Here is a 26,168-nt window from a genome sequence, read left to right on the forward strand (position 1 = left end):
CTTCCGCGTTTGAAAAGCTTGATTAGTGTAGGTGGAGCTTAGTCGGATTGAACAATAATGATCTAGCAATAAAAAAAAAAAAGGGCACCCCACTTTTGTTTACAGCCCCTTGTTGCAATCCTGCACTGACAGCGAGGGGGACTGTGACCTAATCGGTCTCTTCCATCTCTGTATTTTATAATTCTAGTTTGCTTCTCCAGACAGAGAAAGATATGGCCTCTGCATTCTTCTTTACAGAATAATCAGAAAACAATAGTTCCTGAAGTTTCAGCTTCCTGCTGCGAGTCACTGAAATGCTGCATTGTATAGCGAGATTAATAACTGCCTGTCGACACCCTGGTAGTTACTGATTAATCAGCATGAGGTAGACATGGGAAGAGGCATTAAAAAGCCTTGTTTTCTTTAGGGTTGGTAGAGTTTAGAGCACAGCAAACGATCTTCTTTGTTTTCAGATCTGTCCGCCTGTGATTGTGAAACAGACTTATTGGAAAGGACTGACGCATAAATATAAATACACGACCTGAAGGTTTCAGAGGAGCCCCTCTGCCAACGTTACCGAAGGTCGTGACGGCTTTTGTTGTCCTCTTGTCCCCTCTTCCCAGCCCTTCCGATTGTGGACAAAGGTTGCACCACACGAAGTCCCTGTTTGCTCTGCTGCTGCTCCGTGCAGTGTATCTCCCGCCATCTTGCATTAACTTGCGACCACAATATTGAAATGTATCCTTAGTGCTGCTTCTCCTGCCCCAACGCTCTAGAAAGTATCATTTTCTTGTAATGTATTGTTCTGCTGCAGTAACCTGCCTTGTGATGCAGCATTGCAGATCTCCCCTCCTCTCCCTTTAGGATCAAATAGCATGGAGCAATGCAGTTCCCTTTCTATCAGCAACTGCAAAAACAGGAGCAGCCCGGAGAGCAGCCAATGGGTGGGGCTGGATCGGATCACTGGACAGATTAATCTTCACGATGGGGTACTATAGAATGTGTGTAATCAAAGGGCATAGACCGCGTTGGGGCAAGGAAAATGCAAATCTTCCTGTGTCAGCAACTGGCTTTGGACGCTTAGCGCGCTCTCTCTCCTCTTTTTTTTTTCTTTCTTTTTTCTTCTCCCCTTGCTTGCTTGTCCACCGCCGGCCCCCTCCAAGAAAGGCGATTATCACAGATCATCCCCATTGCACGTCACGGCTATAGTGCAGCAAACTCAAGCTGCACATACATTTTAGCATCTAGATGGTGGAGAGATTAAAATGAATCATCTCAATTAAAGTTGGATTATTTAGGACTATTGCTGCCATAGAAGTAGGATACCAGAGTAATTTAAATTGCTCATGCTTTTGCCTGCCTAAACAGCCCACTGGGAAAATCCATGGGTTTTTGTGCAGTGAGGTTATCTGTTCCTCTAACATTTAAGGAAGACGATTTCAGGCATTCAGCAAAGATCAGTTGTATTATCAGACTATTTAAAAGTATTGCACTAAATCTCCTGTAAATTTGTAATCTAAAATACAAAAGATTGAACAAAGTATTTTTTTGTTTGAAATAAATAAAATTATGATTCTGCATTTCACAGCACTCAAAGTAGTTTTTTACACAAGAATTAAAACCATTTGTCAAGCAAATTGTTGTGTGAGCATGCCATTTTTAGTATAAAACTTGCTAATAGATCATTTGGGTATAAAAGACATAGTATTGTTCTTTGCTTCTTTGGTGTGCATGAGGATCAAATTCTGTTGATGTACGGCATGTACTGCACTTCTTGTTCTCCCATAACTTAAATAAAAGCATAGATGAACATTTGGTAGATTACTAGATCTCAGTTTATCCTATGGTGAGTACAAGCAGCTCCTGGATTTTTTTTTTAAATAAATTTTTATAAACTTGGAAGTGCCATAACTAGCAAAATGGGAAAATAAATAGTTTGTCAGGATAGTAAGTGGAAACCAGTATTTTAAGAGCACTTGTGTGAAATGTAACTGACAGATGGCACTACTTCATTGTTAGCTAGGCTATATATAATTGTACTCACAAAGGTCCTTGGGATTATATTTTTTGTGAGGAGTTCATGATTCAGTTGTTGCTGAAAACAAAGTATGGAAAAACGCTGTCAATTTGGATTTGTGAATGTTGAGAAAATAAAAATGCAAATTGGTACACTAAGTACTACACGCTGAATTCATAGACTCAAAGGAAAACATAATTGAAACACTCAGCGCTGTCTCATCTTTTCCTTTTTTAGTCTTGTAGGGGACCAGTGTGGTGGGGGTTTTTTTTGGTTTTTTTAAATGTTCTGGTGGGAATCAGATGATATTGACTGGTGTGACTGAAATACTAGATTACCATAAATGACCATGAGGACAGTTAATCTCACTTTACCCAAAGGGCCTCTGCTCACTTTTTTCCTTCCATTCTCTCCTTTTTTACTCTTAAACATCTTGTTTCTTTGTACGTTCTTATTATCCCCCTCACTATTTCTCTACCATATTCCTTTTTCTTCTGGTCTCTGCAAATATTGTTTTAAATGCAAGTCCTAATACAACTGTCCCACCTACCACAACCTCTGAGCTGGCGGGAAACTTTGAGAAGCCCGTCCTTCTGAAAGTAGCCTTCGAATATTCTGTAAATGCAGAAAAACTCGGAGTAAAAATTGTGGATTTTGAGAATTTATTCCAGTGCAATTTTTCTAGTGATTTTGGTATAACCTTCTGAGGGTTTTTGTAAAGTGCTTTTAAATTGTAATATTAATATCTGTGATACCCCCCCAGGGTGCCATCTGGACTGTTGAACAGCTGTGTCCCATCAGTTCTCCGACCGAGGGTTCCTTTTATGCTGCGAGAGCAACCATTCCTGATCTGCTCCGACAATATCTAGCATGTAAATTACTCCCAGCTACGCTGTATGAGTCCTGTGGCCAGCCACTCTTGAATTACACTGCAGAGCAACACCAGCAACTTCCCAGTCCCAGACTTTCCCCAAGAAATGTGTGTCTTGGCCAGGAGAGGACTGGGTAGTACAACACAAGCGCATATAAAGTCTGTCTTTTTATTAATAGAAAATGATATGCACAAATCCTGTTATCTCAAATGGAGTTTCCCAAGCACTTCAATCCAAGCACACTGGTTTAAATAAAACAAGTTAGATTTTTAAGTGATTACAAGAAATGAGGCATAAAAGTCAGAATTTGTATAAGAAAATGAAAAGTAAAACGTAACTAATATCTAACTTAACAAGCTAAGTGAATTCAAAGCAAAGGTCTCTCACCACATGTTTTAGCAGTCTTACTGGCTGGACTCCTTTCGGTCAGGATCTCTTCCCCCAATTCAGTGCTGCCGCCTTTGTTCTTCAGATCTTGTTGATGTCATGTGGGTAGATAGAGAAGCAGAGATATAACTTGAGGTCTGACTCTTATTCTTTGAGAATCCTCTTCAGTGAGGGTTCAGGAGACGACAGATTGTGGGGATAGGAACCTCCAGCTGTTTGTTTGCCAAGGTGTAAATTTCTTGCTCTCACCCTTTTTCCTGCCAAAGAATTATCACTAAACCAGGTGGTGGTCCCTTGGATTTTGTTGACCCCTGGCTGAGGCATCAGTTTGCCTTTTGTCTCTGAGGAACTGGTTTGTGTCTGCTTTTCTAAACTTGGACTATGTCTCAGTAATGTCATAAAGTAGAATTTTATAATTTTACATATAGTGTTGCTGATCATTATTGTTCTGGTAAAATGTGTGTGGCAAATTGAGTTTTCAAGTGATACCTCGCAAGGCATACTTTGTACAAAACTTCATAGTCTTGTAAAAGGGGTGAACATCAAGGTACAGACTGTTACTTTTCCTTTAATTTAAGGCAAATGGCAGTACCTGTATCTGTTTTAAAGTGCCAGATGCTGTAAGCTCTATTTTCACACTTAGGCAGTCTACACTGCCAATTTCAGCGCTAAAACTTTCGTCGTTCAGGGGTGTGAAAAAACACCCCCTCGAGCAACAAAAGTTTTAGCTCTGAAAAGCACCAGTATAGACACTACCACCGTTCATTCGGGGTGTGTGGTGTGGTGTTTTTGTTTTTTGTTTTTAAATTGCTGGGAGAGCTCTCCTCCGGTGATAAAGCGTGACTATACTGCCCTTCTCACAGTGCTGGCGCTGCTGTGGCAGTGCTGTAATGTGGGCAGTGTAGACATATACCCTAAGTTCTGTCTCCTCCATGCTGCTTTTCATTCACAGTGCTGCCCAAAGCTTTTATGTTTAACCAGCAACCTGTTCACTTAATTTTAAAGATGCTTTTGTTAACTACATGTATTATTTACTGAATAGTGAATTAGTATGTTTGGTACTGTATGAAACAGAGGAAGATAGAATCTACATCTAGATTTCGATAGCATATGATTGGAAAGTCCACTCGTGGAGTAGCTTTTGCAATTTTATTTAAACTGTTAATGAAATTCATGCATGTAACGCAGTTAAACATAGCTCCTGAAATAATCTTCTCCCATGAGATGCTTGCTATTGATTGTGACCTCTTTTTCCTCCTGGAGCAAGTAGCTGAGAACAGTTTTGATATTGCTTAAGGTTTAACTGTGTGTAATTTTACCTTTTTATCACAAATTTTATAACAACTTACTGTATCCTCATGAATCAGTCGTACTAATTTTTATAATCCTTGTCTTTACGATTTATAAATATTTCTTACTCTTTCTCTTGCATATTCCAACCCAGTTTGTCAAGAGCTTCCAAATTCTACATTTTACATTTTGGAACTTTTATTTTTTGTAACTGATTAACGTATGCAATAAAATGCCATTATCTGCTTTTTAGAAACGTCTTGACTGAGTGAATTGGCTATTCAAAATTTTAATGTGGAGCTTGGCATACATAGTGCCTCTAAACTGTTTCAAAAATATACTTAACACTAGATAGTCTTCATCTTCCTGTCTTTTAAATTTTTTGTTTGTATCAGTTTATACAAGTTATTGTAGTATGTTGCTTGTAGTTTTTTTGCAAGGAGGTGAATTCATATCCATAATTGATTAAATCCTTGCTATTATTAATAAGCCATTGTTACAACTTATACTGTGTTGCAGTTACTTAACATCAGGGTCATGTCACATTACTTAAAGCTTTCATGAATGTAACTGGTGTGGTGTTGTTTCATAGTGGGGAGTTTAAAGTTGAATTCTAGTAGCATAGTTCAGTGGTGAATTTGTAGGTCACGCTTTAAAATCGAACTGAGAAGCTATTGTAAATAAGTTTGAGATCAGAAATCAGTGTCAGAATTAACAACATTGTTTTAACACTGAATTATCTAAATTTAGATCAGAGTAGTAAAATAGCTGTCAAGTTTTTTCTTAGTGTTACGACTTTATTTGTAATTATTTTTGCAGTTTTGGAAGGTTAATTATGTCGAGATTGTCAAATCAGATTAAAAATTAGGAGTACCATTGTAACTATAAATGCCTTTTTATTTCTTAGGATGTTGTTGTTTGGGAATATATTCTATTAAGATGGATCTCTTAGTAGCCTAACCAGAAATGCTTCTCTGATCAAAAAGGAAAGAAGCCTGAAAATAGTTACTGAAAGTATAAATGGTAATTTTCCTCTTAAACAGCCACCTAGAAAAACAAACAAATCCTTATTTTGAAATTAGTTTACTTACTATTTAGAAGACTCAATTGTTTGAATATGTATATTTTTTTTTACACTTCAGTATTTTTAATATGATCTTTTGTATTAGCATTAATATATTTGCTTTGCTTTGTTTTTTTGCAGATATGGACGTGTTGAAAGTGTCAAAATTCTCCCCAAAAGGGGGTCAGAAGGTGGAGTGGCGGCCTTTGTGGATTTTGTGGACATCAAAAGTGCACAGAAGGCACACAACTCTGTCAACAAAATGGGAGATAGAGACCTACGGACGGATTATAATGAACCAGGAACCATTCCGAGTGCTGCTCGGGGATTGGATGATACAGTTTCCATAGCATCTCGTAGTAGAGAGGTTTCTGGGTTCAGAGGAGGTGGGGGGGGCCCCACTTATGGCCCCCCACCATCACTTCATGCACGGGAAGGACGTTATGAGCGGAGACTTGATGGGTAAGTTCCAAGGTTTCTCTAGGCAGGTATTTTGTATTTGATATGGTGAGAAACGCAAACTCATATATAGGGCCCCCAGATGGATTTAAAAGTTTGGGAATTATCTATGTTTCCTATTTTGGGTTGGAAACGGAAGTGATTCCTATCCCAGTGGCTGGTATCTTGTGGATCCATAGAGGATGTTTTCTGCAGCTGGTTGGATATCTACTCTTGAAATAAGGTGATCTTAAGATCGAAGATTTCCTGTGGCCAGCATCGATATTGGAGTTATTCTTCTAGAAGTAATGATTACATTTTTTTGGATAAAATTCAGGCCTTATTCGGATGTATCCCGGCTACCAGATGGAACTCTATTGCTGCAGCACAAGTTCTATATGGAGTATCTTCGGAATATTAGAAAATAAGATTATTTGAAAGCTTGATGCTTAGTCCTCAGTTTTTACTATATACAGTTTTTATATATTAATTGGATTGTCACCAAAAATTTCTAGTAGACTTCAGTGATGCAGCATCTTGGATTCTACAAACAACATTTAGGCATGGAAATATGTATTGGATGAAGAAGATTGAAGGCAGCTTTTGATGTTTCCATTTTGGATCTACATCAGTTCCAGATTTTTGGGATTATTCTTCCTGATGGTATTGTCCAAAAAAAAAAAAAAAAAGATGGACATTTCTAAAAGTTGGAAATTATAGTCATTCTAAAAGTACTGGAATAAGAACCACTGCCTTGAATTTATGGAATGCTTTACAGCCAAGATGTATATGATGGTGTACAGCCAAGGGGAATGGATTACTATCTAGTATCTTAAAAAGCCATTTGCTACTGCACAGTTAAAGGTACTTTAGTTTTAAGGACATGGTGCTAATTATCAGTTTGTGGATACATCAATCAAAATTGACTGGGCTGGATGGTTACAAAGGTGGATAGAGGATACCGGCTGGTCAGCCATGATGCATTCCCTCAAACATTGGGTGTACTTCTACCAGCTGCTTGATTCGGACTTAGGGCTGGAAATTAAAATAATGGATGCATTTCTAAGTGTCAACTGTCTCAAGAAAGAAGTCTGGGGGTTTCAGAGTTATGGTTTCAGTTTGGGACTACTTGCTTCCTGTGGATTTTTTTTATCTTGTCACTCAGATGTTTTTCTTGTTGGTTCATCTAAAATATCATTTGACACCCTTACCCATTAAGAAGGTGGATTACCCCTATAAGAGGGGCCAAAATTGGGGAAGTTATGGTCACAATTCTCTCCCTAGATTTAATTGGGAATATAGGTCGTGTTTCCACACTTGGAAAAGGTTGGTATGCCCTGCCCTGTGTATATTAGCCCCTCTCCTAACCCAAGTCAAACCCTCTCTTTCCACTAACTCCAGTAGTTCTTTGTACTAATAGATAAATCAGAAAAGCACTGTAGCCATTAGATGTTCAGCTCTGCTAGCTCTTGTCTGTCTTCTGTGTCCTTTTAATGGATAAGGACTTTGTTCTTTTATGTCAGCTATAACAGTAACCTTCTAGCAGTATTGCTTTTTCTGTTACATCATTAAATTATCTTTCACTGGCTAACATTTGATAGGATGCTAAATGCAATCATTGATAAAATTGTTGATCTTGTTCCTTCAAAAGGGTGAAAGAAAGAGAAACTCTTATTTGTTAGGCCTGGAAATAGTGTTCTAATCCATAGTTACAAGCAACAGATATGTAAGTAGAAGAATATGTAATGAATTTTAAATAGGACAGAAGTTATTGGAATTTTATTTTACATTTTGTTAGCGTGGTTAGCTTTTTCAAAAGAGAGTTGGGAGGAAAAAATGCAGTCTAGGCAGGCACTTACTGGTATGCAACCTTAAGATGAGGCAGAGTGTAAGAAACATAGGATAGGTATAGTGTAGGAATTATGGATCCAGGGCTTCCGTGGGGCATATTTGTAAATTACTGAGGTAACTTTTGAAGATATTCATCAAGGAAGATTCTAATCCAGCTACCAGTTTGAAAAAACTGAAATATTTCCATGATTTTTGATAGAAGACAAATCCTATGATGTGGCAGAAGAGGAGGAACTATGGAGTGAGTTGGGTTATTAAGATCCAGGGAATTGATAATTAATTGGTTCTCCAGGAAGAATCTGAGACGGTAGAGGGGAGAGGTTAAAATGTTCCTCATAAAATGGATAATTTAGAGTTTGAAGTTAACATAGACACTGGCATATTTATAATTGTGAAAATATGTTTTTCAATCATTTGATGTGTTCTCTGTCATTCTTAATCTGTCATTTTGTAGACATGTCTTGAAGACGTACCGTCCTGGTACTTGACTAAAGTAGAATACTAAGCTATCTGAAATATTCTGTTAACTTCATCTTTCAATTTTTGCTATACCCTTAATTGAGATAGCACACTAACATTCATAGAACATACAGCTGTCCTCCAATGATGTACAAAATGTTTTTAATATTGAAACACAGAATGGGCCTTAGCTACTTTAAACCAATGTGTTTCAGTGGCAGAGGGAGGATATATAAATCTTTTGACTGCAATAACGAATTGAAAATCTTAACAGTTAAATTAGCTTTTCTGGGTATATTTATATCTTCATGTGAGGTTTTAATACTTTTTGGGACTTCCATCCTCTTTGATAGTTAGTTATCCTTGAGATTTAGCCATTTAATTTTTCTGATATTAGCAATCAAAATATTTGTTTAGGAGGAGCAACATACCCAGGACTCTAGGTGTAGAATTCTGACAATATCAAAACTCCTTGTAATGAGGATGGAAACGTTTTAAAGAAAACCTAATTTTCTGGGTTTCTCTGTGGGAGCTAACTAAGACCCTATCTGAATCACGGAATGATCTTCAGATAATTGTGGCTGACTTGTGGACAAGACATGGACAATTGTGGAAAAGTAATAATGGGCCTTTATTAACAGCAATAATTTGGAAAAGCCACAGTAGACCCATTTGTTTAAAAAAAATTTGCTGGAACAATATAAACACTCAACTGTTATGTTATACCTGTGAATTTTTTGATAACCAGACAATTTGCTGCAAGTACAGGGCTGTAATGAGGGCAGGGCAAGCCGCCGGGGGTGTGGGGAGAAGGGCAGCAGAGAGCATAAAAATGAGGAAGGAAACTGGTAAGGGGCAGAGCCCTGCAGTGGGCATGGTAATGCCCACCTTACTTCTGTGCTGCTCTACCCCCTACTGTTTTTTTTTCCATAATTTTTCTGCCCATTCTCTTCCCCCCACTTTGTGCCTGGGTGGCTGCCCTGCTCACCCCATCCTGGTTAAAAGCCCTGCCCAAAATGCTCCAAGATCATTTAATGTACTAATGGGGTGGGAAAAGTGTGTGGTGCAAACCTTAAAATGTATGCAAAATCGGGGACTGCAGAGCAAGCGAATTTAAAACAAAATTGCGGTGGAAGCCTAATATTGCTGAATCTGCAATGTCCACAATATCACGAATGAAGTAGGACCTTAGATATAACCCCTTTTGAAAGCAGCTTCTTACTTCCGGGTCATGCTTTGCATTGAGGCTTTCATGGCTGTAGCCTAATTTATAATGATATTTCTGCAGAAACATAATCATAAGATGGAAAATAAATGTTAAAATTCATTAACATTTTTAAAAACTAGACGAAAGATGCGGAAAAAAATGGTTTCACTTAAAAGTTATAAAGGCTTACTTAAAAAAAAAATTCAAATTCCACATGAAAATGTGAAAAAAATTGATATATTGTGCTTTGAAGGACACTGGTCATGAAAGCCCAGTTTATGATTAAAGCAAAATGATTGCTCAGCTCTACTGTGTATAAATATAACTTTGGAATCAAGTAAAACGTTTAAGTGTGTCAGTGTTTGCTTAATAGGTTATTGCTGTTTAGTGGAGAACCAGTTGCAAAAATAAAGTCAGTGCTGAAGTAAATGTTTGCATGACTTGCCTTTTGTTTTGCTTACCCTTCTCTGATTGATTAAATATTTTTCCCCCTTACAAATACAGGGCTTCAGATAACAGGGAGCGTGCTTATGAACATAGTGCCTATGGACACCATGAACGGGGGACGGGAGGATTTGATCGGACAAGACATTACGATCAGGATTACTATAGAGACCCTCGAGAGCGGACATTACAACATGGGCTCTATTATACTTCCCGGAGTCGAAGTCCAAACCGTTTTGATGCTCATGACCCCCGTTATGAATCTAGGGCCCGGGAGCAGTTTACATTGCCCAGTGTGGTACACAGGGATATCTACAGGGATGATATTACGCGGGAGGTACGAGGCAGAAGGCCAGAACGGAATTACCAGCACAGCCGGAGTCGGTCACCACATTCGTCCCAGTCTAGGACCCAGTCTCCCCAGAGGCTGGCTAGTCAAGCATCTAGACCCACCAGGTCCCCTAGCGGCAGCGGCTCTAGAAGTAGATCGTCAAGTAGTGATTCAATCAGCAGCAGCAGTAGTACCAGCAGCGACAGGTAGGTTAACAGCTTTTGGTTATCATGGGTGCATTGTTAAATGAAATCAAATAGTGATCAGCTTGGTGTGAAGAAAATTGCTACAGTATAGTAATCCTTTTCTCCGGACAGCATCCATAGTAAGCAAACATGAGGAACAGAAACCTCAGCTATCAAAATGTGGCACTAATCCCCAGTAATATTAGGAGGCCCACTACAGATTATTCTGAATTTTGTGCATGAATGTAGAAGTGAACAGGCATGAAACATAAGGACAATGCATCGTAAAACAGACTTCTCTTATTAGACAAAAGTGGAGTGTAATAGTTACTGATTCTTCAAACACTAGTGAATTTTCTGTAGTATACTGTGTACAAATAATTAAGTCATATTAATGAGATGTCACTACAATCCTTTGAGAAGTTTTATCAATTTCTTTACAAGAAAACCTTACACTTCTAGAAGAGTGTGCTTGTCAAAAAATCTTTAATATTCAATTCCTAGGAACTTCATATAGTCAGCTGCATGATTGCTTCAGTATTTCTGCTATTTCAGTATTGCAGTATAAAGTGTATGTGGCCAAAATTAGAGTAATAATAACAAACCTATCAAGGAGCTGAATTTCTTTCAACAAACTGAAATATCCTGTTGAACTCCTTCTCGTTCACCTTCTTGAATTGTGATCAACACTGTAAATGGATTTAGAGACTTAACAGCCTAACAGAAAAGTAATCATAGAAAAGTAGGGCTGGAAAGGACCCTGAGAGGTCATCTAGTCAGTCTATCCTTCTGTGCTGAAGCAGGACCAAATGTACTTAGGCTGAGGACCGCTGGTCTTTCTGTGGGAATAGCATATTGCTATTCCCAGACGACTGTGGCGGGCGCCAGACACCATGCCGCTGAGAAGCAGCAGCGGCAAGAAGCACTGCCACCGAAATGCCGCTGAGAAACAGCAACGCTTCTCGGTGGCATTTCGGCAGTGCAGTGTTCGGTAAAGAGCTCAGTTGCTGAGTAAGTAGGGCAGGTTTAGAGCTGAAAATATTTCTCTTGCTGAGCAATTATTTTCCAAATTCAAAAATACTGAAAACTCTTATTTTTAAGACATTCGTTATGACCATAATATTAATTTGGATAGTCTGATTATCTCTTAGTGAACAGAATCTTACAACTGGTAACTCTCTAATCAAAATAATTACTTTAATCAAACATAACGGTTTGAACTCATTCCAGAAGATAGAATGATTTTGAAGGGAACCTGTAAAGGGAAAGAAAACAACTGAGTTTCTGCTCCTTTTGGCTTCTTTATGATGTATGAAAAGGCCCCAAGAGGGTTTCTTTCCTTGTGTTCTTCTAATTATTTATTTTAAGGAGTTTTTGCTGTTTTTTTTAATTGAGAAATTCAGATATTATCTAGGCTGGAAGACTATGATGAGTGGAGAATTAGTGAAATGGTGACATCACAAGAGCAATTAAGAAGAGAAAGAGACAAGCCAACCATAAAACAGCCTCATTTAGTATCCTATTTCCTATTTTTCAGCGACAAATTAACATTTTAAATAAAGAAAACATTTTGTTAAAGATTTAACACCTTCAGACATGTTAGAACTTGAAATAAACATCACTGAGACCTCTCGGAGGTCTCCAGCAAAACTAGAGAAGATCAAATGTGACATGCCTGATCTCTCTTAGGCCTAAAATATAGGCAAGAAAAATATCTGTACTTTTGGGTGAGTTTTATCCATCATAAGAAAAGAAAAGAAACAGCAGAAGCCCAGCTCACCTACATATTTACTGGATACAAGTGTTGAGGCATTAAAATCTCCAACCTGGGGTGAAGAATTCAGAAATTCATAACACTAAGTATTGACCCAATGGAACAAAATGATATTTTTAATAAGAAACTCTCAATATCAGTTATGTTTTGGTAGTTCATTTTCCCTGTAACTTTTATCTTAATGTTGCAAGATTAGATGTGTCTCTGGAAAAGAGAAATGTTGATGTTTTGATCTTATTAACCAGAGCAGTGAATTTAGACTCAATGAAGTAAGTACTAGTAAGTTTTAAGGGTAGTGCCTTACATCCTGAAGGAACACACAATGCTTTTTACACACTTCACAAACTGTGGAATATAAAATAATAAACGTTATATCATTTGCATAATAAAACATGTACATTACATCATAACATTACATTTCAAGAATAACTACTTTTTAAAGGGTTTCAGAGTAGCAGCCGTGTTAGTCTGTATTCGCAAAAAGAAAAGGAGTACTAGTGGCACCTTAGAGACTAACCAGTTTATTTGAGCATCGGATGAAGTGAGCTGTAGCTCACGAAAGCTTATGCTCAAATAAATTGGTTAGTCTCTAAGGTGCCACTAGTACTCCTTTTCTTTTTACTTTTTAAAAAGAAAAAGCACCTTCTTACTCAGTAGACTCCTTGTTACTTTTTTTATTCCTGTTAACAATGCAGAGCTATGGAGAATGAAATGCATCCTGTTATGGTTTGTATAATCTATAGAATTGTTTACCAAGTTCCAAATGCATTTCCCATTGTTTTCAATGGGATTGTAGAGATGTAACTAAACACAGAATTTCTCCTGCAATAAACATAGGTGCATTGGTTGACTCAGAAATTAAACTCTGAAACTATAGTAGGGTGTCTCAGTGCTTTTGGAATACTTGAGATCCTTTTATGGCTTGGTTAATAGTGAAAGATGTGATCTTTTAAAAATATTTGGAAATTTACAGAAACACTATGAATTCTGTGGTTAATTGGCAATAACTAGTTAAAATCACCAGTAGTGCTCAAGATAATTCTCTACATCAAGCCTCTTTTTCATGTCTCTCTCTCACTTTCTCCATTGTCAGTTGTGAAGTTAACTGTATTTTTGTACAGCGGTAGGTCACTTCTAGACCTAAATGTACGTATTTAGGGTCAAATTTTGGGAGCTACTGGAAAAAAAAAAAGGGGGGGTTTTAGGCAGTTTTCCGAAAGCTACCATGGAAAAATGAGCAGAAAACTAACTGAATCAAAATAATTATGGTGTATTTTAGTTTCATTCTTTAAAAGACATAAACTATAGCAAGGGTCATACAGACTAAATATAATGTTAAGATTAGAAGATTTTCCCTAATTGGACAAAGTTGTGAGGAAAGATGCTCTGCATATTTTCAAAATGTAAACATTTGTCTTACGTAGGTTTGGAGTGTGTTGATTCCACTTCAGTTAAGCTTAGTTTTATGTATATATTTTAAGAGGTCTTTTGTTACCGTTGGATACTTTCTTTGGGGTTTTGTGATGAGAACTGCAAATGAGTAAATTAGAACATAAAAGACCAAAAAGGACATTATTCTCTCTCAGAATATCAGAGAGGAAAGCTGATTTATGTGAAAATCTCTGAATGATTCCGTTTTTTTAAGTAGTAATTTTGTAAAGTCAAATGAGTTGGCACATTTCTTGTAGTTGCATGTGTTATGTCATTGATTTTAAAATCTTCATTTAGCAACATATTGAAGCACGTAGCATTGTGCCACTGCTTGTGTTTAAAATGTGGAAATACCTTTTCAATCAGGGCTTAAATGTCTTCCCAAATTCTGGTAGAAGTGTTTTAGATCTCCTATGATACTTCAGTTCAGTAAGGGAGCTTTCATGGCAGAGACTAAAAACGTAAGAGAAATCATTCAGAATGTTGTGTGCACACATATAAAGTAACTAAAGTTCCTTCCCCTTCTTTTTTGCAAGAATGTTTGGTCGGTGTTTAAGTTCAAGGTACAGTGGTTGTTTTTTTGGTTTATTAGCTAGTTGCATAATTAGCTGTGATTCGCACCATAAGCTGCAAGCTCCTGTCCAAATATTATAGCACCAGACTTGGCATATATGCAAAGTAGTTTTGTTCATAGGGATAGGATACAGAGGGACCTAGACAAATTAGAGGATTGGGCCAAAAGAAATCTGATGAGATTCAACAAGGACAAGTGCAGATTCTTTGCATGGGATTCTTCCATCCTCTGCTACAGAATAGGGACCGAGCGGCTAGGCAGCAGTTCTTCAGAAAAGGACCTAGGGGTTACAGTGGACGAGAAGCTGGATATGAGTCAACAGTGTGCCCTTGTTGCCAAGACGGCTAATGGCATTTTGGGCTGTATAAGTAGGGGCATTGCCAGCAGATCGAGGGACGTGATCGTTCCCCTCTATTCGACACTGGTGAGGCCTCATCTGAAGTACTGTGTCTGGTTTTGGGCCCCACACTACAAGAAGGATGTGGAAAAACTGGAAAACGTCCAGCGGAGGGCAACAAAAATGATTAGGGGACTGGAACATATGACTTATGAGGAGAGGCTGAGGGAACTGGGATTGTTTAGTGTGCAGAAGAGAAGAATGAGGGGGGATTTGATAGCTGCTTTCAACTACCTGAAAGGGGGTTCCAAAGAGAATGGATCTAGACTGTTCTCAGTGGTACCAGATGACAAAATGAGGAGTAATGGTCTCAAGTTGCAGTGCGGGAGGTTTAGGTTGGATATTAGGAAAAACTTTTTCACTAGGAGGGTGGTGAAGCATTGGAGTAGGTTGCCCAGGGAGGTGGTGAAATCTCCTTCCTTTGAGGTTTTTAAGGTCAGGCTTGACAAAGCCCTGGCTGGGATAATTTAGTTGGGGATTGGTCCTGCTTTGAGCAGGGGGTTGGACTAGATGACCTCCTGAGGTCCCTTCCAACCCTGATATTCTATGATTCATTCTCAGAAAGCATCTGTATAATTCGGTTTTGTAGCACTGAATGAAATGTACAGCAAGAAATTCTACTTAGTGTCTGAAAGTGAATTTGAGTATTATGCCATTTATAAGGTGTTCCCAAAGTTGTAATAACAGGTAATTTATAGATTAATTAGGTTGTTATTAAAAAATTTACTTGAATTGATCAGTATTGAATTTCCTCTTTGCAGAGCAACAGAAACTGTAGAAAATAAAAGCCTTAATGTTGCTTATGATTCTTTAACACAAAATATACAAACAAAATCAAGAAGTAATGCATTTTAATCACAGGAAAAACAAGTGCAACAAAAAGTTGGGGAGCACGGAGTCTAGACCAGTGGTTCTCAAAGCCGGTCCGCCGCTTGTTCAGGGAAAGCCCCAGCCCGCCAGACCGGTTTGTTTACGTGCCACGTCCGCAGGTTCGGCCAGTCGCGGCTCCCGCTGGCCGCGGTTCGCCGCTCCAGGCCAATGGGGGCTGTGGGAAGCGGCGGCCAGCATGTCCCTTGGCCCACGCCACGGCCAGTGGGAGCGGCGAACTGCGGCCAGTGGGAGCCGCGATCGGCCGAACCTGCGGACACGGCACGTAGACAAACCGGTCTGGCGCGCTGGGGCTTTCCCTGAACAAGTGGCGGACCGGCTTTGAGAACCACTGGTCTAGAATACATTCTCTTTTGGTTGTTTGGTGAAAGTAGAAATTAGCAAATTTAGTTTCGTTACATAATACCAACTTTTCGCTATCATTGTCCCCTTCTCCTTCTCTTCTGCTTAGTTTGTCTGCTAGCTAGTGATGAATCGTTGATTTAAAATGGGATTTATGATTTTTGAGAGGGTTAGGAGATGTCTCTGCATGGGACAGTTGAAAAATTATTTGGGATTTAGGCTAACTGCAAATGTAGATACTTGGATACTTTTGGGCTGGTTATGGTGATCACTGAGTAAAAGAATTCCATACAGATAAGTTATATGGAATGAAGAACTTTACCGGAATGAAGAGTTCAGCTGAATGGTACTTTTGTATCTCTTTCTTTAATACATGAAAAGTAGGTTATGGCTGTTTACATTAATTTAGTGTATATTCCTATAGTAGTGGAGAGAGACTGGGGCAGAGAATTTTTTTTTTAAATTGCTTTCATTTTAAGTATTTATAGCAAAGGCAATAATTATCCGGAGGATGAAAATTTCTGATCTTCACCTTTTTGTTCAGATAAAGCCATATGCCACTTTGATGTTATCTGAGACTTAGGAAATGTGAATTATGGAAAGAAATATTAACTATAGGAAATCCAACTCTAGTGTCCTCAGTTTTGTAGCAGCCATCCAACAGTCTCATTTTTTTCTTCCCTGTGCTTTTGTTCATGTTTCTGTGTCTGTGCTATGTCTAATCTAAATATAACCAGATCATCCTCTTAAAAAATGTCACCCTCGGGAGTATATCAAATTTCTTCAAATTGATTACAAGCAGAAATTTTTCAGATGGCTTTAAAGAAGGAAGAGGTGCCTTGCTCTTGAGAGACAGAAATACAGAGAGTAAGACATCTCTTCCTTCTTTTAAAGACATCTGAAAATTTCCTGCCTGTAGTCTGTATAAGTCTATATGTGTATATATGTATTTTTTGTGTGTGTTTGTGTATACACAAAATAGTTTGCTATATGATTTACACAGATGGTCAGTAATGCTGATGTTGACATATGCAAAATACATTACATGACCATTATATGATTTCCTCCTAGCTGGTAAACTAATTCTAAGGCCATGTCTACACTATCACTTATGTCAGCAAAACTTATGTCGCTCAAGGGTGTGAAAAAACCATCCCCAGAGTGACATAAGTTTCATCCGCAAAAGTGGTAGTGTGCAAAGCTCTCCCTCTGACATAGCTGCCGCCACTCGTTGGGGTGGTTTAATTATGCTGATGGGAGAGAGTTCTCCTGTCGGCATAGAGTGGCTACATGAGACATCTTACAGTGGCGCAGCTGCATTGGTATAGCTGTGCCTCTGTAAGTTCTCTAGTGTAGACATAGACTAAATGTTGAGGTTTAGGCTCTTCTCTGGGATAGAAACCAGGATAAGGCTATTCGCCATCTCATTGTATGAGGGTGATGACTGTTTCTTTCTCGTTCAGAAATACATAAATTTGACACTAAAACTGTTGGCTGTTTATAGAGAAGACGGGAGAAAACATGCACACTGTATTAGTTCATCTGGATCCCTTTAGAGTAATCAATTAAAAATGAATATTGCATAATAGGTTTTACCTTTTTCTGAAAATCTGCTTCTTTTAGTTGCCTGACACTTTCCAGAGACATAATCATTTATTGTGTTTATACCCTACTGTGAACTAGTCAGCAAAATGGTGTAGCTACTTTGGGGTGTTTTTGGTCAAAAATACAGCAGTATTAATCACTTTTATTGCAAAGAGTATATTATTGATGTTCAAGTATTGAATAAACAGCATTTTGGATTTGTTATCCTGGGGATTGCTGGCATTTATTCTTACATAGTGCAGCCTTTATTTAGCTCTGTTAAGTGATATACTCAACATCATTACCCATATTTGTGACACATCTTCATGTGTGATTAAAAATACCCCATTTTTAATTGTTTCTCTGGGTTTAAACCTCCCAAAGGTATATTTGTAATCAAAACGGGGACTGAATGACTGTTCAGCCTCTTTTCTGTTAGAGTTCATGTGAAGCTTTGCTACAATTTCTTGAACTGGTTACTTCAGTGCATGTGGGAGGAGGAAGGTATACCTGTGTTGGGAATTTCCCAGTCTCTTAATATGCACTTTAGGGAGCTATGATTTTTCTGGGAATAAGATGAGAAAAAGTCAGACAGCAGTTTTCAGAGTATATAAGCAGAGAGGATTGTATGCTGAGAGAGTTTGCTGCATCTGAATAGTGGGGATTGGGGAAGCAAGGAACTGCTTGTTTGTGTCTCCAGAACCAGTCTGAACTGGAATCATCCAGTTTGATTTGGCTGAATGCCACCTCCCAGAGGCTGTATGTGAGCTGTGCTTCCTCCTTCTGCCTAACTTCTACAGAGCAGGAGGGGGAAGGGCAGGGAGAGAGCCAGCAGGGTTCCAGCCATGTGACAAGCAGGAGTCTTGTGGTTTGCATTGTGGGGGAAGGGATGTGCTTACAAATGCTAAGTGAAATGGTAGCCAATTAACCCGGATATGTTACTGGGAAGGTGGCATTTTAGATAACAGCAGTGATGAGCGTGGGATACAAAAATAAGCAGAAGTTACTTCAGAAGCCTCCCACCTTACCTTCTTTTTGAATGAAAAAGTTAAACTTGTAAACCCCCTTCACGCTGAAATTTTCCTTCTGCCATATGTTGCATGCGCATTGCAGTGTGTTGAATGTGTAATTAGAACATCAGAAATTAATTATAGCTGCCCCAGTAGGGCCTTTGTAGTTAGAAGAAAAGGAGTACTTGTGGCACCTTAGAGACTAACCAATTTATTTGAGCATACGCTTTCGTGAGCTACAGCTCACGTCATCGGATGCATCCTTTTCTTTTTGCGAATACAGACTATCACGGCTGTTACTCTGAAACCTGCCTTTGTAGTTGTGTCTGAGTAATTTTTTTAATCAATTCCCTTATTTTTGTTAGGGTTTAAATGTTGCTGTTAAATTGTGCTTTGGACTAAAAATTTCCTATACACATTTTTGGCTTGAAAACAATTCATTTCAAAATTACTTTTTTAAAAATAAACTGAATACCTTTCAGTTTTATACAACACCCTGTTTAAAAAATTTGAGGGTCTGATGTAACTCAAAAGCAAGGAAACTCAGAACAAAAGATGAAATTTGGTATTAAACATATCCTTGTTATGCCTAGGTATTTTAGCATTCTATGAGGATTGTAATGACTATACAATTCAAATAAGGCATCATCATTGTACTGTGAAATGTTAATATTTGAAGGTAAAGCTGTGTAATAAATTTAACTATGGTAACAATACTGAAATCTTTACATTTGTATCAGACTTTTTAACTATAATGGATTATTTCATTTTTGTTTGAAGTGTCTCTTGGTTATCTAGCATTCTCTGCGTTAAATAAACGAAGTATCTCTTTCACATCTGACCAAAAGCAGACTCTCGACAAGAGAAGAACTTCCCAAATTTATAGACATGCAAGTTATAAACATAGCACAATATGAAACCACAAAAAAGGGACAACTTCAAAGCACTTTGCCCTATTGTTTTATGGTAACCCCCAGTAGTTCTTACTCAGTAGTAGTGGAAAGCTGCCAACACACAGTTGCAAAGGAGTACAAGTGATTTTATGTAATCTAGCGCTGGCTTCTCTCTTTTGAAAAACGTGTTAGGACTTTTCTGTATTGTAAGTCTAGATCACTTTGTTATTCATATTATCAGTTTAAGTCATCCTTACTATGGTCTTTTTTTGTATTTAAATTTACGTTAGTGTGCATATTCTCTTAATATTCTCTGCTTGGATTAGTTATAATTTCAGAAGGGGGTGGACACTTTCTGTAGTTTAAAAACTGGGTTGTTACCCAAACATAGTTTGTATGTTACGCTAAGTGTTAGCTCTGTTTTTGTTACCTTTATCTGTCACTTTCTAAATCTGTAACTGTAGAAATTTATCTTATTCATGACCATCAGTCTTTACACTGGATTTCCCTTCTGCACCTGTACTTGGTAACAGAGACCAGAACTTTACAGCTCCTGTTGGGACTTAAGGCTCCTTTTCAAAAAACATTCCCAGAATTCTTTGGCTCCAAAGGATTGCATAGGACCTCTCTTTGTGCAGAGCCCTTTTCTTACCTAAATTTAAAGTTTGGAGTTTAACAAATGCATCGTTTAGGGAGTCCTAAGTTTATATGTGTGTATCTTATTAAAATTATGTAGATATTTGAATGGGCTTTCGGCTATTCTGTACCCTCTGAGGGCATCCTTGTGTTGGGGATAGGCCTATTTATTTGGCTCTGAGGACTGTCAGGAGTTCAGACTTCTTTGGGACATGGTGCTTTGCTCCACAAATTTGGGGCTTGGACCAGTGTTCCTGATAGTTAAGCCCCCTGTCTTATCACCTAGGCCCTTCACATGAGATTCCTTCATCTTCATTGGTCCCCCTCCTTTAAGAGGAAGCACCACAGAGGTTGGTGCCTCAGGAAAGACGCTTAGTTCATCAGTAAGACACCACTTCTTGCTCACCTGCAGGCAGCAGCTGTTCTAAAGAAGTGGGATTTGGTATCTGACATGGAGTTCAGCAGTCTGCAAATTCTGGCTGTCTTATGGGGGTAAGCAATTCCTCTTTCTGTAGTTTTATCCTTTATAGCTGCCACCTTTCCAGTAATTCTGCTACAATGGCAAAAGCAATTGAGCTCTGTCTGTGCTACAACTTCCACCACTGCCTTCTTTGGGGCTGCACATCTAGTGAGTTACAGGTCCCATGTTTGTCTTTCTGTTCAAGCCATGGAATGGAAATTTCCTTCTGTGAATCATGAAGCTACTGGAATTGTATTTTCTACAAATGATATGTTGAGCACGTGGGTGGATTTTATTATTATTTTTACTGCAGTCTTCTGGCTTCAAGTTTTGGTCCAAGAAGTCTTGCACAAAGGATCTAGACAAGGACAAGAAAAGGGAGATAATTAACTGAGGTCTTATTTGCGTGATGAAGAGCTTCTGCTATGCTCTAGAAGTGAACATCATAACTCTCTGGGACTGGTACTCAAAGGCAGGAAGAGACCTGGTTCTTCTGATTCGTTTTCTAAAGAACAAGAGAGAAGAAATCCATATCTAGGTAGAAAAAATGAGTAAAAGAACATCTTGTTTCCTTCTCTTTCAGGAGGGATATTCCCATCTGGAGAAGGAAGAAGTGCAGGGTAGGCTGTGAAGTTTTTGAAAGAGTTGGCAGCATAGTAGTTCACATTTGATGTTCACATGGAAGAATTAAAAAGAAAAGAGGAAAGGCTTACTTAAAAACTTCCTGGAAAATACTAGCCATTACAATTAAAGGGAAAATTCTCATTCTGTGTCCATCTTGCCTTAAAGGATGCAACTAAAACAGAGATGGAACATCCCTGTAAATCTTGGATTAAAATTGCAAATTTAGAGTCTGTGTTGTCCCCAAAAATAAAACAATTTTTTGATTTCCCTGAAGATATAGATGTAGTAATGGACGTTCCTAGTTAGGCACTGTAATACCTTCCATAGGAGAACTTCCTCCTTAAAGAGTTAGGGTACAGGAAGGTAAAGTTCTCTGTGAGCCAGGGCTATGAGGCTGTAGCACTCATCTTAAAAACATGCTATGCTCAAGCTGTTCTGGCCTGGACATGAACTGATGGCAATCAACCTGCAATGGAAAAAGAAGCTGAAGACCACCTCCCAAAAGATCTTATAGGCGTTATCCTTCAATTTGGATGTTTCATTGGATCAGATTTGCGGGTTACTTCAAATCACCACACTATAGAAGACACATCTGAGTTAGCTCCGGGAACGCAAATTCTCAAGTGATGAAAGTACTAATGATTGCATCAAAGTATTTAGTGGTACAGCTTTTAGTGCGCCACTAGATATCCCTCTACAGAACATCAGACGGAATGTCAGACCAATCTATTTGAGTAGGTAGCCATTTCAGAACTAACCATACTCTCAATTTCTGCAGAGAGACTCCAACGATGGGAGAGGAAAAGAAAACAGATTTGGAAGAGGTCATTTCTTTGGTACACAAATAAATCTGCCTCCACTCAGAAAAATTCTGTGTAACTGTGCACTGATGCAACCATTCTGAGTGGAGGTTGTAACATAAACATCAGTAGAAAATCACAGACTTGTCCCCTAGGGCAGATTCTTAACATCTCAGATATCAAGAAAATAACGAAAGCAGCGATGTTCAAAAGAAGCAACATCACACTTTTTTCCAAAAAGATACCACTGCCAGATCTTGATTTTTGTAGTGCACCCCAAAAAAGTGATCAGAATTATACTGGAGTCAAATCTTTAAACAATCAACAAGGTCAAGTTACACATGGAAACTCTGAAGTCTGTTGTAGCCATTTCCTCCAGATTTCTTAACCTCAGTAGATGTGAAAGAAATGAATGTGGATATCCACAAAAAATTGTTCAAATCTTTCCACACTTCCAATACAAAGTTCTTATCTTTGGCAACTATTAGAGAGAAGAGGATTCACATCCCTTCTACGTGCTTGTCTGATTCCACTTGGAGAAGATTGCTAAACCAAATACCAGCCAGCCCAGTTGTCTGTCTTCCTACTTGCAGATTCCTGAACATCACCTCAAAGAATCCCCTTATTACTATATTGTCCTTGTCAAGGTTCCTCCCCCACTCTGAACTCTAGGGTACAGATGTGGGGACCTGCATGAAAACCTCCTAAGCTTACTTTTACCAGCTTAGGTTAAAACTTCCCCAAGGTACAAATTAATTTTATCTTTTGTCCTTGGAATAACCATTGCCACCACCAAACTCTAACTGGGTTTACTGGGAAACGTAGTTTGGATACGTCTTTTCCCCCAAAAAATCCTCCCAACCCTTGCACCCCACTTCCTGGGAAAGGTTTGGTAAAAATCCTCACCAATTTGCATAGGTGACCACAGACCCAAACCCTTGGATCTGAGAACAATGAAAAAGCATTCAGTTTTCTTACAAGAAGACTTTTAATAGAAATAGAAGTAAATAGGAGTAAAGGAATCACCCCTGTAAAATCAGGATGGTAGGTACCTTACAGGGTAATTAGATTCAAAACATAGAGAATCCCTCTAGGCAAAACCTTAAGTTACAAAAAAGACACACAGACAGAAATAGTCATTCTATTCAGCACAGTTCTTTTCTCAGCCATTTAAAGAAATCATAATCTAACACATACTTAGCTAGATTACTTACTAAAAGTTCTAAGACTCCATTCCTGTTCTATCCCCGGCAAAGCAGCATACCGACAGACACACAGACCCTTTGTTTCTCTCCCTCCTCCCAGCTTTTGAAAGTATCTTGTCTCCTCATTGGTCATTTTGGTCAGGTGCCAGCAAGGTTACCTTTAGCTTCTTAACCCTTTACAGGTGAGAGGATTTTTCCTCTGGCCAGGAGGGATTTTAAAGGGGTTTACCCTTCCCTTTATATTTATGACAGTCCTATTTCAAGTCTTCTAACATAGTAATGGAGAAAATCTTTACCTTCAAGGAGAGACCACTCATAATTATATCAACTGTTCAGATGATTTAGTAGTCGCCAATAGATATCTAATGTGACTCTCCTCAGGAAGTTTTGTTTTCTGTATTGACATGGCTCCAGTTCTACATGAAACTGCTTCAAATGTCTCTTGCCTCTTCATCCGTAGATATACTCCAACATCAGCCACAAAGGTGGTGGTTATACAGGTCATAATCTCATCCTACAAATGATGGCTACTCCCGCACAAGTTTATCTGAAAGCTCTCTCCTGGAAGTAGAGAGAATTATGATAACTGTGGACATAGAATCATAGCGTTTGATGGGACTGCAAGGGTAATTTAGTCTAATCCCCCGCCAAGATGCAGGATTTGTTGTCTAAACCAACAGACCTGAATCTGTTCAGATGGGAGTCCACCTACCTAAGAAGGCCAAAACCAATTCCTCATGGACATCAAAAAGCACCAGCTGGTTAGAGCTCCGGTCAGATCATCTGGCACTTATAATGGCCAGGAAGAGACAAATCAGGCACATACTGGTATGACAGAAAATACAATGGCAACATGTGAGTGTGATGGGGGGAACAAAAATCATTTCCGTTTCACAAGGAAGTAGAATAGTCCATAAAAGTTTTTCCTCATAAAAACAAAAGAGACAAGTGCAGAGTTGGCTGGTTACTCTGCCCCAGAAATGAGCAAGTGAAATTGAGCTTCTGTTCTACACTACAGCTGTATGGGGACCGAGTACTAAACTCTCTTGTACACAGAGCAAACCCAATGACATGTATTCCCCTGCAGGAGAAGGAATTCATCAGCTCTGATAACATGAGCATCAGTCCAGACATAACCCGAGGAGTATCTGTCTGCTTTTCCATCTATTCCATTCCTCCTGAAGATAATAGTAATAAATAAAAATCAGAGAGAAGATGCCATGGTAAATACAGTATTTGTAATTCCATAACACCATATTGATCTTGTAGAATGTTGTTTTTAAACTAATCCAGATGAAAGAAAGTTAATCTCTGTCAGTTCACAAGAACCTTCTCAGACAGGGACTCTTGCGTATCCACATTCAGCTGAACTGACATTGACTGCATGGAAATTGATGGAAGCTTCTGTTGAAGAAGGGCTCTTAGACCATTGGAGACTCTTCTAGCAACCAGAAGGGAAGCGTACCATTCTGTCGTATGTTGGAATCTGGACGAAGTTTCAACGTTGATACTGGGAACCTGCAGAGGAGAAAAAAGGGAGTTTTACCATCTTTTTGCATCTTTATGATTTAAAAAGAGGGTGTGAAAGTATTTTTAAACTTTTTCTTTAATACTGGAAATACTGGGTCTTGCTTTAACCTTTTTTTTTTCCCCCCTGTCTAACTTTGTAGATGTCAAATCCACATTAATTTTCCAGTCATCACAAGAGGCTGAGATCTGAGAAATTGAGAAGGGATTTTTAGCCACACTTTTTAAAGCTATGGGTTTCTTGTTAATTGGCACTATTAATGCTCCTGTTGTTTAGTAGTAAAGCTCTCTTTGTGACAGAGTCTCTAGTCCTGCAAGGAATCCTGGAGCAAAAATAGGGGAGACTGGTTTTACTATTCCTGATATAGCTAAGGTAAATGAACAGTGGTTGTTTGCAGTGGTGTAGCTGTGTTGTCTCAGGGTACATGAGAGACAAAGTGGATGCAGTAGTAGCTTTTACTGGACAAACTTCTGCTGGTGAAAGAGGCAAGTTTTCAAGCTCTACAGAGTTCTTCTTAAGGTTGTCTTCCCTTTCCAAGGTTTCAGTGTGTCAGCCGTGTTAGTCTGTATTGGCAAAAAGAAAAGGAGTACTTGTGGCACCTTAGAGACTAACCAATTTATTTGAGCATAAGCTTTCGTGAGCTACAGCTCACTTCATCAGATGCATACTGCGGAAGTGAAGAAACAGATCGATAGAGCCAGAAGAGCTCCCAGAAGCCACCCACTACAGACCATGAAAAAATGGCCAGTCCTTGCCTACAGACAGCCCCCCAACCTGAAGCGAATACTCACCAGCAACCACATACCACACAACAGAACCACTAACCCAGGAACCTATCCTTGCAACAAAGCCCATTGCCAGCTGTGCCCACATATCTATTCAGGGGACACCATCACAGGGCCTAATAACATCAGCCACACTATCAGAGGCTCGTTCACCTGCACATCTACCAATGTGATATGTCGTCATGTGCAAGCAATGCCCCTCTGCCATGTACATTGGTCAAACTGGACAGTCTCTATGTAAAAGAATAAATGGACATAAATCAGATGTCAAGAATTATAACATTCATAAACCAGTCGGAGAACACTTCAATCTCTCTGGTCACGCGATTACAGACATGAAAGTTGCGATATTACAACAGAAAAACTTCAAAACCAGAGTCCAGCGAGAGACTGCTGAATTGGAATTGATTTGCAAATTGGATACAATTAACTTAGGCTTGAATAGAGACTGGGCGTGGCTAAGTCATTATGCAAGGTAACCTATTTCCCCTTGTTTTTTCCTCCCCCCCCCCCCCCCCCCCCCCCCGAAGTTCTTGTTAAACCCTGGATTTGTGCTGGAAATGGCCCACCTTGATTATCATACACCTTGTAAGGAGAGTGATCACTTTAGATAAGCTATTACCAGCAGGAGAGTGGGGTGGGGGGGAGAAAACCTTTTGAAGTGATAAACACCCATTTTTTCATGGTCTGTGTGTATAAAAACATCCTCACTGC

General features: G+C 38.9%; 1 protein-coding gene across 8 annotated transcripts in view; it reads left to right on the forward strand.

Moving 5' to 3' along the window:
- Positions 1–26,168, forward strand: part of SPEN (spen family transcriptional repressor) — a 105,093-nt gene that overhangs the window by 24,268 nt on the left and 54,657 nt on the right. For 5 of the 8 annotated variants that reach the window (XM_043531880.1, XM_037881456.2, XM_037881457.2 and 2 more), the window contains exons 2-3: positions 5,750–6,070; positions 10,068–10,544. In XM_043531880.1, coding sequence (XP_043387815.1) covers positions 5,750–6,070; positions 10,068–10,544 — 798 coding nt within the window. The other 3 variants (XM_037881458.2, XM_043531881.1, XM_043531879.1) reach the window with 2 other exon arrangements.

Source organism: Chelonia mydas, chromosome 18 (assembly GCF_015237465.2).
Source record: "Chelonia mydas isolate rCheMyd1 chromosome 18, rCheMyd1.pri.v2, whole genome shotgun sequence".
In the NCBI taxonomy this organism is placed as follows: Eukaryota; Metazoa; Chordata; order Testudines; family Cheloniidae; genus Chelonia; species Chelonia mydas.